This window comes from Bos grunniens, chromosome 16 (assembly GCF_055505025.1).
Source record: "Bos grunniens cultivar Pamir isolate PY7600 chromosome 16, Bosgru_T2T1.0, whole genome shotgun sequence".
Lineage (NCBI taxonomy): Eukaryota > Metazoa > Chordata > Mammalia > Artiodactyla > Bovidae > Bos > Bos grunniens.
Genome location: NC_141180.1, coordinates 59992477 through 60005815, shown reverse-complemented (window position 1 = coordinate 60005815; position 13339 = coordinate 59992477). Strand labels below are relative to the sequence as shown.

General features: G+C 38.1%; 2 protein-coding genes across 22 annotated transcripts in view; one reads left to right on the top strand and one right to left on the bottom strand.

The window, feature by feature from the left end:
* Positions 1–840, bottom strand: part of GPATCH2 (G-patch domain containing 2) — a 195005-nt gene extending 194165 nt beyond the window's left edge. For all 17 annotated transcript variants that reach the window (XR_015143619.1, XR_015143616.1, XR_015143620.1 and 14 more), the window contains exon 1: positions 663–840. Coding sequence is in view for 6 of the 17 variants with exons in the window: in XM_086345287.1 (XP_086201413.1) it covers positions 663–718 (56 nt within the window). In the remaining 11 variants the exon portion in view is untranslated. The remainder of the gene's footprint in view (positions 1–662) is intronic.
* Positions 841–1099: 259 nt separating this feature from the next.
* The window catches only part of SPATA17 (spermatogenesis associated 17), a 249351-nt gene continuing 237111 nt past the window's right edge, over positions 1100–13339 (top strand). For all 5 annotated transcript variants that reach the window (XM_086345295.1, XM_086345297.1, XM_086345294.1 and 2 more), the window contains exon 1: positions 1100–1203. In XM_086345295.1, the coding sequence (XP_086201421.1) occupies positions 1136–1203 (68 nt within the window). In that variant the 5' untranslated portion in view covers positions 1100–1135. The remainder of the gene's footprint in view (positions 1204–13339) is intronic.

The following is a 13339-nucleotide window of genomic DNA, read 5'->3' as shown; positions in this document are numbered from 1 at the left end:
GATAGAACGTAGCAATTTGTGAAAGAACTCTGCCAAGTCAAAGCAGTTTATTATTCTAAAGTGGTTTAGCGGTATAACACTGCAGTCGAACCCTAAATTTAACCCTGACATTTTAAGTTCTCAGGGGACATCCAATGCACATCTCATTTGAACTAGAATGGCACGTTCAAGGGACAGAAACTGGTAGGTTACGCCTACTCCAAAAAAAGAGGGGTAGGAAGGCAGTCTCCTCCACTTCTAAACTTTCAGAAGTCTAGATTTCTGGGAACTGATCTTCGAAAACACCTGGTACAATCTTGCAAATTTAAAAAGGAAAATGAGGAAATAATGCCTATAGTAAGATAGATTCTTCTGTAATCCTCGTCTTGTCAACAGTCAACGAAGAAATGAATTGCTCCGGGCGTACAGAAAGCTTTCCTCCTACATTATTGTGGCGTAGTAGACAAGCAATCAGCAAGCATTGACTGTATTCCTTCGCAAATCTTTAGCACACACTTCCACGCCTTCCTTAAACTGCGTCCATCCCAGGAACGAAAAGAGAGCAAGGCCTAAAGGTCTTCAGATCATCCATCACAACTCCCTCCCCCTTCTATTCCAGGTCCAGCGGGCCCCGGCCATCACACCCTTTCCGGATCGCCCATCCCCAGGGCGGCCAGCCTCACCAGCTGTTCCCGGCGGCTGGAGCTCCGATCGGTTGGCGCCCGGCGGCCCCGAACATTAACGACACCCAAGAGCCTGGCCTCGAGGCTCAGGCCCGAGAACAGACTCCAACTACCGCACCACCAGCGACTTCCCAGGAGCAGTTCAGCATTTTGAGCTGAGCTTCCGGAAGCCGACAGCAGGCGGAAAACGGAAGCTCGGAGCAACCATTAGTTCCCCTCCCCACCTCCACTGCTTCTTTCTCTGAAAATCTCCTCTTTTTTCCTCATAGAAGGGAGAGGGGTCAATAATTTGAAATCTTTAATTAGCAAAATTTCTTAGTTTTTCTTTCTGGTGTTTCGGACACTGAAAGAGTGTTGGAGGAAAAAAATGTGAAGTCAACGAAAGTTGAATCCCGGGGATCGGCGGAATGGTTTAGCCCGGTTGCCTAGGAGACCGAGAGTAACTCCGGAGGTGCCTCGGGCAGGCGGAGGCTATGGCCACGTTAGCCAGGCTGCAAGCCCGGTCGAAGAGCATAGCACAGCAATATTACTACAGGAACAGGTAGGGTATCAGTTAGGGGAGCGCGAAAAGGCCTGGCTTCACCCCCATCCCGTTACTCCTCAGCAGGAACGTCCTGTGAATTCATTGCGTAATTGAGTACCCCTCACTTCTCTTCCTCGTTGGTAGTCTGCAAACAGAATCACGAATTTTTGAAAGTAGTGTTAGCATACAGGGGGATTCCCGATGCAGGGGGCCATGGTTATCATCTGGAGATAATTTAAGTAAAATTCCAGTAGAAATAAAATTGTACGATAAGTGTTTTCCTTTGACATCATCACGCCACAATGGGATGAAACCTGTGTCCTCTTATGGAAAGTTTGATGGCCTCACTGGGCTCACCCTGTCTCCTTAGCTGGGTGAGCTCGGAGTGTCCCCCATCTACCTCCATTATGTCACGAATGTCGCTGAACTCAACTGTTCTATGACTCGTCTTCCCAGAGTGGCAGTATGTAAACTATTCTGACAGGATAATCAATACCAATTTGTTAAGAGGGCTGAAGAAGACACTGGCGGCCCTATCCATCTCTCTACACCTAAACATCCTACAAAAGGTTCCTTTGAACAATGGTCTTCTGGAAGCAATGCCTCAGGACATTTTCTAAGCTAAGAGAAGTTCCAAAAAAGTGAAAAGGACATTGGTAGAATATAGTGACATACCAGACCAATAGAAAATATACTAAGAAGACAATCTTGCTGAGCTGTTCTTATTCTAACATTTATCTCACCTAATACATTCTTGGGCTTCCCTTGTGGCTCAGCTGGTAAAGAATACACCTGCAATGCGGGAGACCTGGGTTCAGTCCCTGGGTAGGAAAGATCCCTTGGCAAAGGGAAAGGCTACACACTCCAGTATTCTGGCCTGGAGAATTTATTATTAATATTAATATTTTCAATATGAATGAAAGTCTTTAAAGAAGGAATTGAAATTCCCAAGTTTGTCTAGTTAAAAGAAAAAAGAACAAGGTATTGAATAGCAAAGAAGAAAAACGCATATAAAATGTTAACATATGAAAAAATCAACAGGTAATTTTCTTAAGAAATTGTTTTCTTTTTCCCCTGTGTTATTGACCAGATCAGTTCTTTGCACACTGTGTACATCAGAATCACCCGAGGGTCTTGGTAAAATGCAGACTGATTCTCTGGGTCTCAGTTTTGGCCAGCATGTCTGCATTTCTCACATAGGTTCCTGTCAGGCCCCATTTTGCATAAGAAGGGAGACATTGTAAAAAAAAAAAAAAAATGGTGTATGAGCCTATCATTTAATTCATAAACATCTGTACAAGTTGTATGTTTATTCCTTCTTTATACAAGGCAAGGAAAATGAGATTCAGCCAGATTAGTAATTTGTATGAAGTCATACAGCTAAGTCTCAAAACCAAAGCCCAACTCTAAGGCCTATGATCTTCACTACCACCCTAGCCAAGATTTTCTTTGCACCACACTGGTTTTGATGAATTAAGGGGCAAAAAGCACCAAAATCCAGAAGTCCAAACGGCCTAAGCACATGGTTGGCCAAATCTATTATCATATAGGCAACAGAGCGGGAAGAAACCATTTTAATTCTTCTTGGCTTGTTTTAATGTTTTCCTTCTCAGTTGGTAACAAGACAGTGGCAAGCATGTTTAACAGCTGACACCAAATTGCCTCTGAAGTTAAAACACGACTTTGTTGGGAAAAATAAACTATGACTAAGTGCTTAGATTAGCACCTAAATCCTCCAGGGCCTGGGTGTCCACTGAGGAAGAGATGAGCTTCTTTGCCTAACAGAGGGGAAAGATTTGGAACTCCAAGAAGTGAGGTGTATGGTGCCTGCTAAGTTGCTTCAGTCATGTCTGACTCTGTGCAACTCTATGGACTGTGGCTCACCAGGTTCCTCTGTCGATGGGATTCTCCAGGCAAGAATACTGGAGTGGGTTGCCATGCCTTCCTCCAGGGATCTTCCCCCACACAGGGATCCAACTGTGTCTTTTATATTTCCTTCATTGGTAGGCTGGTTCTTTACCACTAGCGCCACCTGGGAGAAGTATGGTAGTAGCTGATACAATGAGAAAGCTAGGGGTATGGAAAGATACGTGCATTATCAGACCCCCCCCCCCAAGCCCTCTGGGAAGTTGCTCCACAAGAAATGTTTTGTGGGTGTTCATATTTGGTGGTTTACTCATCAAAGAGGCTAAAAATCCTGTCTAGGATGTTACTGGGCAGCAAGAAGATAATACCCAGTTGCTATATGTCTAAGTATTGGCCTTTTTTTTTTTTTCAACTTTCAAATTACTTCCTAGTTTCATTTCTAGTCTTCCAAACTACTGAGATTTCTTTGTGACTTATTGATCATTTATACTGTCCTATTTGTGGAAAAAAAGAGTTTGGGATATGTTCATTAATCATAGTTCATTTCCCCCATATCCTTATTTAATGTGTCAAATACTAAAAGGAATGAGTTCAAAATGTCCTACTTCCACTGAATTCCACTGAGTTTCCACTGTGTGGTATCTTTTTTATGTCATATTATTTAGATTATATATGTATTCTAGTGCATCTCTCTTCATTATTGGCTCTCTCTTTTTTTTTGTTTTTTTGGATGTGCAAAATGTTACACCTTTGAATCCCACTTGCAGTTGTTAAAATTGTTTTTATTATTTCTTTAAGCAAATTTAATGCAGTAACATACAACTTGTAACATCAATATTGAGCCACCTTGATCGGATACGAGTTAATCGTATTGTTTTGTGTATTTCTCTTTGCAAGCAGAACATTTTAAGGTTTTAAATAATTAGAATCCAGGAAATTTGTGATGGGTTAAGTTAGTTTCTTTTTTTTAATTTAATTTTTCATTTTATGTTGGAGTATCGTTGATTTACAATGTTGTGTTAGTTTCAAGTGTACAGCGAAGTGATTCAGCTATACATATACACACGTATTGATATAAAGCCATCACCCTATGTTAAGCTACTTTGTAATTCTTGTCCTCTGTCATGAGTTTTCATGTATAAGCTATATTTTATTTTATTTTAGATTTTAACATTATTCAGAAGAAACTTATTTTTTAACATGAACATTTCTTATGAGGACTTAATGCACTCTACTTAGATTCTCAGTACTCTTTATGAATTAACTATTCACTGATTAATTAAATACTGACAGAGCACCTACTATGTGCTAAGGACTGTTCCATGTATTGAGGATATAGCAGTGAACAAAAAAGTCATGAGGTAAACAGAACATAAATAAACTTACATATAATATTTTATCTTAGGGTGATTATAATAGCAAAGAATAAAGCAGGGTAGGCAAGAAGCGAACTAAATATGCTGTTTTAAATGGAGTGGGCTGATGAGGCTCCTCTGATCAGGAGATATTTGAACAGAGTCCTAATAAAAGTGAATGAGCAGGCCTACTAGGTAGAGATCTAAGAGATGTTACAGCCTTCAGGAGCTGTAACATTAACTGCTATACCCCTGTTGTCAGAAGCCTGCATATATGCGTTGCAAAGCAGTGTTGGAGGTCAGATCATGTGGGGCTTTTAAGCCACAGTAAAGATACTGGATTCTACCCTGATTAAGGTAGGAGGTCATTGGGGATTTTCGATAGAGGAGTGACTTGATCTGCCTCTGTCTATAAAGAAAACTTGGACTTATTTTTAAATTGGATAAAGCATTTTTATTTGTTTTCTTTTTTTTTCTTCTGCTTTCCTTCTCCAATTACATCATTTATTAGTTTAACTCTTTGTGACCTCTTTTGCTTGTTATGAAAACTTCAGTTGAATTTGCTTATATAAAAAAAATAACATTTGAAATAGTTTGGAACTGTATGTGGGCTTCCCTAGTGACTCAGACAGTAAAAGAATCTGCCTGCAATGCAGGAGACCCAGGGTTGATCTCTGAGTCAGGAAGATCCCATGGAGAAGGGAATGGCTACCCACTCCAGTATATAGTTTTCTAAGGATATATAAGCAGAAATTAACCTAATAGATGTCAAAACATCTTTTAATTAATTTAGCGATAGGGAAAAGTGTGTGTAGGGGAATATAGAGAAAGCAGGTGCTCAGGAAGAGGGCTGGAAGTTTGGTAGAGACACTATAGTGACCAGGTGGTCAACTGTCAAATTTCCAGGACTCTCACCCTCTTAAATGGGGCATGGGGAATGCATGAGGCTAGAGAGGAGAGAGTAAAAAGAGAAATAAATGGGATTGAATATATGCTATGTGCTGAGAACTCTGTAAAATACTTTCACAAATATTATGTTGATTTCCACAATAATCATATGACGTGATTTTATTTTTCCTACTTTACAATGGAGGAAAATGAAATCTTTAAAGTGTAAATTACTTGTTCAGTAAGAACAAAGATCTAATGAAGTCTGATCTATCTCAGTCCAAAGTTATACTTGGATTGCTTGCTGTTTAGTCGCTCAGTTGTGTCCAACTCTTTTGTGGCCCCATGGATTGTAGCCCGCCAGGCTCCTCTGTCCATGGAATTTCCCAGGCAAGAACACTAGAGTAGGTTGCCATTTTCTTCTCCAGGGGATCTTCCCAACCCAGGAATTGAACTCATGTCTCCTGCATTGCAGGCAGATTCTTTACTGTTGAGCCATCAGGGAAGCCATGCTTGGAGTCTGGGGACTTTAATTCAAGTCCCAGCATGGAAGTAAGTACATCAAATACATAAAGCCTAACCTGCCTTTCTAAGGTCAGCTTGAGGAAAGGAAAACACCTGATATGGCAAGTACTCTCCAGTACAAGACCAGTGATTAGAGTGGACTTCATTACCTTGTGTCAACCTGAAGTATGATGTTCTTTAAGTTGGCCTGATTCTGGAATCCACTCTTCCCATGAACTTAATTTGTTTCTAACTGCAACATAGTCAAAGGTTCCTGACTGCCTTCTTAGGCTGATTACTTGGTTTGGTGTCCTTTTCTTTGGACAATCATTTTGGTCCTAGTAACCTAAATGGATAATAGCGTAATCAGATAGACATGAGTTCCTTCCTCTGATTCTAATTAATTGCTGGTTGTTTCTGTTCAGTTATACTCTGTTATGACCAGTGACATTTAGCAAGGCTTCTGCCAAGTATGCAAGAAGGATTTATGCCAGCATGCAGGAAGAGTTAAAATCCTATTCTGTGTCACTTTAGACTTAAATTTAAGCTCTTAAATTTACGCTCTTACCTGACTTAAACACTTTTGATATCAGTTTTCTCATCTGTGAAAGAGACAATAAAACCTATTGACATGTCAGCTAAGAAGACTAAATAATTGGCAGATTAATTAACACCCAGTAAATTCATAATATTATAGGCAGTCACAACAGGAGGACAAAGGATAAAAAGATCTACTCAGGATATATGATCAAAGGATCATATGATCTAAGATCAAAGTAGATCAAAGGATATATGATCTACTCAGTGGGTATAAAAAAGGCAGTTGATAAATTTAGTATCTATTTCTGAGTATTTGTCCTTTCTTTATAAAGATTCTTAACATTTTGATATATACATTTAATGAAGTACGTAAACTATAAGTGTTTTGCTCAATAACTTTTACATTAGTGTATATCTGTGTAACCGTCACTCAGATAAAGTTCTTAAGTGTTTGAAAATGTTTGTAAATGAGAAATAAAAGGAAATGTGCTTAGTAATAAAGAATATGTTTCTAAAACCAATAGCCAACATCTTGTGTATTGATGAAATACAATATAGATTTCATTCAAAAGCAAGAGAAAAATGCATATTGATTCTACTATTTGGAACTTTTTTTTCTGGAAATAGTAGTCAATACTGTAATAAAAGAAAAAAATGAGTAAGTATTGAAAGGGAAGGAATAAAAGTTGATTACAGATCATGAAATTATACAACTGAGAAGATGTAAAATAATCCTTTAAAAAACCATCTTGTAAATAAGATGAATTTGGTAAAGTGTCAGAAAACAAATTTTTAAAAAATCAGAAATTTGTCTTGGTACCAGCAGTAACTAAATGGACTTAATATCAGACTAAAATGTTTCAAATGAAAGATCAGTGAATTTGAAGATATACCAAATATGTATTACTGGGTAGAGTGTTCTATAAATGTCAATTAGATTAGGTTGGCTGATAAATGTTCATGTTTTGACAGCTGTCTTATCAATTATTCAGAGAGACATGTTGCAGTTCCCCACTATAATTTCCAAACTAAATTTGTCTATTTCCCCTTTTAGTTTTGTCAGGTTTTACTTCATGTATTTTAAAGTTATACTATTAGTTGTATATGCCTTTAAAAATATCAAATCTGCTTGATAAATTAACATTTTTATCATTATAAGATGGTTCTCCTTATACATCATAATTTTCCTTATTCTTGAGTATACTTTAAATATTAAAAATATATTTTAAACTATGAAAAGTATTTGAAGAATTTAAAACATTATTGAGATGCCTTTCTTTTATGTGTGTGTGTGTGTATACAATCTCAAACTTACATTAAACTTACAATACGGTATAGAGAGACTTCTTAAAAAACTAAATATGGCAGAAAGCCAAGAAGAACTAAAGAGCCTCTTAATGAAAGTGAAAGAAGAGAGTGAAAAGGGTGGCTTAAAACTCAACATTCAGAAAACTAAGATCATGGCATCTGGTCCCATCGCTTCATGGCAAATAGATGGGGAAACAGTGGAAACAGTGAGAGACTTTATTTTTGGGGGCTCCAAAATTGCTGCAGATGGTGACTGCAGCCATGAAATTCAAAGACGCTTGCTCCTTGGAAGAAAAGTTATGACCAACCTAGATAGCATATTAAAAAGCAGAGACATCACTTTGCCAACAAAGGTCCGTCTAGTCAAAGCTATGGTTTTTCCACTAGTCACGTATGGGTGTGAGAGTTGGACCATAAAGAAAGCTGAGTGCCACAGAATTGATGCTCTTGAACTGTGGTGTTCGAGAAGACTCTTGAGAGTCCCTTGGACTGCAAGGAGATCCAACCAGTCCATCCTAAAGTCCTGAATATTCATTGGAAGGACTGATGCTGAAGCTGAAGCTCCAATATTTTGGCCACCTGATGTGAAGAACTGACTCATTTGAAAAGACCCTGATGCTGGAAAGACTGAAGGCGGGAGGAGAAGGGGATGACAGAGTATGAGATGGCTGGATGGCATCACCGACTCAATGGACATGAGTTTGAGTAAACTCCAGGAGTTAGCGATGGACAGGGTAGCCTGGCATGCTGAGTCCATGGGCTCGCAAAGAGTCGAACACGACTGAGTGACTGAACTGAACTGACTGAAATCGGGGTAGGTTGCAATCTGATAGCCCATTGCCTTCCAAATTCTTTTTCCACATAAGTACATTTTCTATATAATCACAGTACTACCATCAAAATCAAGAAATTAACGTTCGTACACTTCCACCATCCAATCTTCAGACTCCATTCAAGCTTTGCCAGTTGTCCCAATAGTGTTATTTATAGCAAAAATTCTTGTTTTGTCTCTTCAGTTATCTTTAATATAGAATATTTTCTCAGATTTTCTTCAGTTTTCATGACTTTGCCACCTGTGAAGATCACAGGTCAGTTATTTTGTGGAATTTCCTTCAGTTTAGGTTTGTCTAATTTTTCCTCCAGTAGATTCAGGGTATGTACCTATGGCAGAAATATCACAGAAATGATGCTGGAGTCTTCTTAGTACATCTACCAGGTACTGTATCATCTTGATTCATCCAGTTACTGATAGAGAGACATTTGGATAATGTCCTTAAGATTTTGTCTGCTAGGCTTCTCCACTGTGAGATTCTTTTTTTTTTTGTAATATTTTTTAAAAGCAATTGATTTGAGGCTATGAATGTATTCTGTTCCTCTTCTAACTTTCAATTTACTTATTTTCTTATTTATATCATTATGGACACATGATCCTATTTTAATCCATGGGTTAGACCCCATTACCCTTACCTATCTTTATGCTAGCATTATCCCAGATTTGTCTAATGGGAGCCACTTCCTTTTGTGTCCTGCTCATGGTAATATTCTCCTGCTTTCTGACACACAAAAAAACATCGAGGCTAAGCTTTTACTTTTCCTGTCGCAACCCTGGGGTTATCTCATTTTTTCAAGGACCTCTTGTTTCTTTTAGTAGATGCCTGTGTCGTTGGGCGTTGCTGTTCTCAGGCCTTGTCACGTGGACAGAGCTAGAAAATATGTGTATGCATGCATTGGCACAGAGTTTACATCTATACTTTATCTAGAAGTCTAGGTGTTGATCGATCTATCCATTAACCCATCCATGTGGCTATTGAAATCCATGAGTTTATGTTAACAATTCTGTTTCAAATCCAGCACTACAGAGTTTGTTCTAGTATTTTTGCCCCTTTTCTAACAGAAACCTGGCTCATTATTTTTAACATATTCACTTATTTGAATAATCCCTCTGTGTATAATCAAACTCCTGTCACTGTAACTACTTCCTCTTTTAGGGATACCACCTTTAATTCTGTGCGAGGGTTTCCTCTCTGTGCTGAACTGCCGGTTCCCAGCTAACTCAGATACCTTTTCATCACTCTTGGTCTCTGATTCCCTGTGCTGGTGACCTTCCAACTGTACACTGTTTTCACCCTTCCTCAACACCCTAAAGCCATGCCTCTTCTCCATGGGAACACTCTCCTTACTCAGATGGGACATCGTACCCCAGGCTGACCCTCCGTGTGGATGCCCATTGTACCCCACATAGGCTCTGATACTCCATGCTGAGCCATGGGGTCCTCCTATTCCCCCCACCCCACCCCACAAAGATCTTTGCTTTCCTTGCCCACTGCTGATTTCTTTAGTGAAGTGAGAAGGAGGAGGAAGAAAAGTAAATATAAAAAATTTTTAAAGTACGCTAACATGTATAAATCTACATGACAAGCTATGATAATTCCTACTTGATGATCTAATGCTAGACACTCCTGACAGTCCAGTTATTAGAACTCCCACTGCTTTCACTACAGAGGGCCATGACTTCGATCCCTGATTGGGGAACTAAGATCCTGCATGCCATGCAGCTGGAAAAAAATTGCTTATGTATTAGCAACCCCTGATTCATTGGACTGTGAGGTAATAATAGTAACAAGAGCTGTAATGAAAACTATTAATGAAAGTAAAAAAAAAATCTGCCTGCAATGTGGGAGACCTAGGTTCAATCCCTGGGTCAAGAAGATTCTCTGGAGAAGGGAATGGTTACCCTCTTCAATATTCTTGTTTGGAGAATTCCATGGACAGAGGAGCCTGATGGGCTACAGTCAATGGTCACAAAGAGTCAGACATGACTGAGTGACTAACTCTTAAACACACTGCCTGGCAATCCAGTTGTTAGGACTCTGAGTTTCCACTGCTTTCACTACGGGGGGAGAGGGGTGCCAGGGGGCAAAATCTCAATCCCTGGTTGGGGAATTAAGATCCTGTATGCCATGCAGCCAGAAAAATAAATAAATAAATAATGCCAGTGTGTTTGTAACCTATGATTCATTGAACTTGTACCATGTAAAATGTCCTATTTCTCATCATCCAGTAGTAACTGACCTTTTATTAGAAACATAGGTAATAATCAGAATCCAAAGTAGAAAATAAGCATAATTCCTGCATTTAAGGAGTTTGAAATCCTTAAGACCCAATAGTGAAGTGATATGGAAAAAATAATCATTTTGGACATCAATATGTCTTATAACCATGCCATGTCTTACCTGCTGCTCAGTCATGTGAGACTCTTTGTGAACCCATGGACTGTAGCCCACGAGGCTCCTCTGTCTGTGGGGTTTTCTAGGCAAGAATACTGGAGTAGGTTGACAGCTAATACTGGAATTTTATTCCTAATGTCTGAAATAGCTACAAGTTAAATGACAATAAGAAGCAAAGGGTATTGGGTTTTTAGTCTAGCATTTATTCAACAGCTAAGGTCAGACTAAGCATAGTATTTTGATGTGTAAAATGCAGATTTTTTGCATATTAAGGAAAAATATTTAATCACACATTTTTTTCATTTTTTAATTATTGTCAGTTATTTTCTGGCCACTAATGATATATATGCACATAGTGTTATACAGGGTTATAATACTTATTTCTAGTTGATGATGAAGTGACTGGAAACTTCCCACTTTTTCTCAGTGTTTTATTAGATTCCTGGTAATGCTTTTGGTCTTTCATCATTATTAATTCATTTAGTATTCATTGTGATAATACTGATCATAATAAATTTATTTCAAATTCATTTAGATGTCATATTTTATTCACAGCTATAGGATTTTCATTGTAATTTGGAACTAATTAATATACCATTAAAATAAAGTGTTACCCACATTTTTCATTTTAAACATAAAATGTCTAGCAGTTCATGACATATTGTATGAGTATGCAGCATCCCAGTGGTAACCCAAGTATCTGTAAATTTCATTTTTAAGCAGTTAAAAAATGGCAACAGAAAAATGTGTGTAGAAGTCAAATTTCAGCCCATAACTTAAAATTTAGCACAAAGCTAACTACTAGTTATTTCAAAGCATTTCCCTTTAATTTAATTTAATGTATGGTTCTTATTAGTATATATATATATACTTTTAATTAAATGGCTGTTTTAAAAACCCAGAGATTTTTAATAACTCCAAAAAGAAATTATTTAATCTTCCTTTTGACTAAGTATTATATGTCAACATTATTACTGGGAGAGTTTAAAAAGCATAAACTCAAGACAGATAATGTGATTGCTTATCTTATGTGATAATTACATGTAAGGGGTAAGCTCAAACTAATATATTAGTTGAAAAAAGTATTAGGCATATCTGTATACCGTATACTTTTTCTCTCTCCTTTGTAAAGGATGTCAGCTGTTTATTGCTGGTGAAGGAGAGAATAATGTTTTCATTAATTTCATTAATAGAGTACAGTTTACCTTTGAACTAAATGGGTTTGAACTACCCAGGTCCACTTATATTCAGATATTTTTTTCAACAGATGCGTTCTACAATAATGCACAATCCCCAATTGTTTGAATGCTGGGAATGATTGAAGGTGGGAGGAGAAGGGGACGACAGAGGATGAGATGGTTGGATGGCATCACCGACTCAGTGGACATGAGTTTGAGTAAGCTCCGGAAGTTGGTGATGGACAGGGAAGCTTGGCATGCTGCAGTCCATGGGGTCACAGAGGTGGACACGACTGAGTGACTGAACTGAACTGCGGGTATTTGGGCTGATGTAAGATTATGCATAGGATTTTTGACTGAGTGGGGTGTTGGTGCCCTGAACAGCCTCATTATCAAGGGTCAACCAGATTTACTATAGGCATTTGAAATATTAAAGGCTCAGAATCTAGAAAAATGGTACTGATAACCTATTTGCAGAGCAGGAATAGAGACAGAGATGTAGAGAACAGACCTGTGGACATGGAAACAGGGGAAGGAGAGGGTAGGGTGAATTGAGAGAGTAGTATTGATGTATATACACTACCATCTATAAAGTAAATTGCTAGTGAATAGCCACTATATAGCATAGGGAGCTCAGCTCGATGCTTTGTGATGACTTAGAAGGGTGCGATTGGGGGGTGCGCTGGGAGGGGAACTCTAGAGGGTGGTGATATATGTATACATATAGCTGATTCATGTTGTCATATAGCAGAAACGAGCACAATGTAAAGCAGTTATTTTCCAATAAAAAATTTTAATGGTAAAAAGGGTTAAATAACCATGAAAAACCATTTTATCTATTATCATGAATTTGACTTTATATCAGCCTTTTTGAATAAATGTTTCTTTCCTTATCTTCTTTACCCTCTGTCTTCTTTGAATTGCCTGCTCTACTAGACATTGTGTTACTTTATCTTCTCTATTTTTGCCCTAAATGACATTTTTATTTCCTGTACTAGAATAGAATATTGACTAGGATAAAAATGTTAAAAGAAAAATGAAAGATTCCTTCTAACCCTGAAACCCCATGAAATAGTGGCCTTGTTTTCATGACTGATTGATGGCATTTGACACTGTTTAATCATGATCTCCCTTCTTGATGCTCTTCCAGTAACTTCTAGGGAACTGTAAAATACTTATGTCTTTTATTTGGGCCTTATGTTTTTTCCTGTTGTTTGACATCTTTCACTATAAATTTTTTTGAACCAAAGACCATTACATTTTGGAGATATGTGATGCCAAGGCCTCA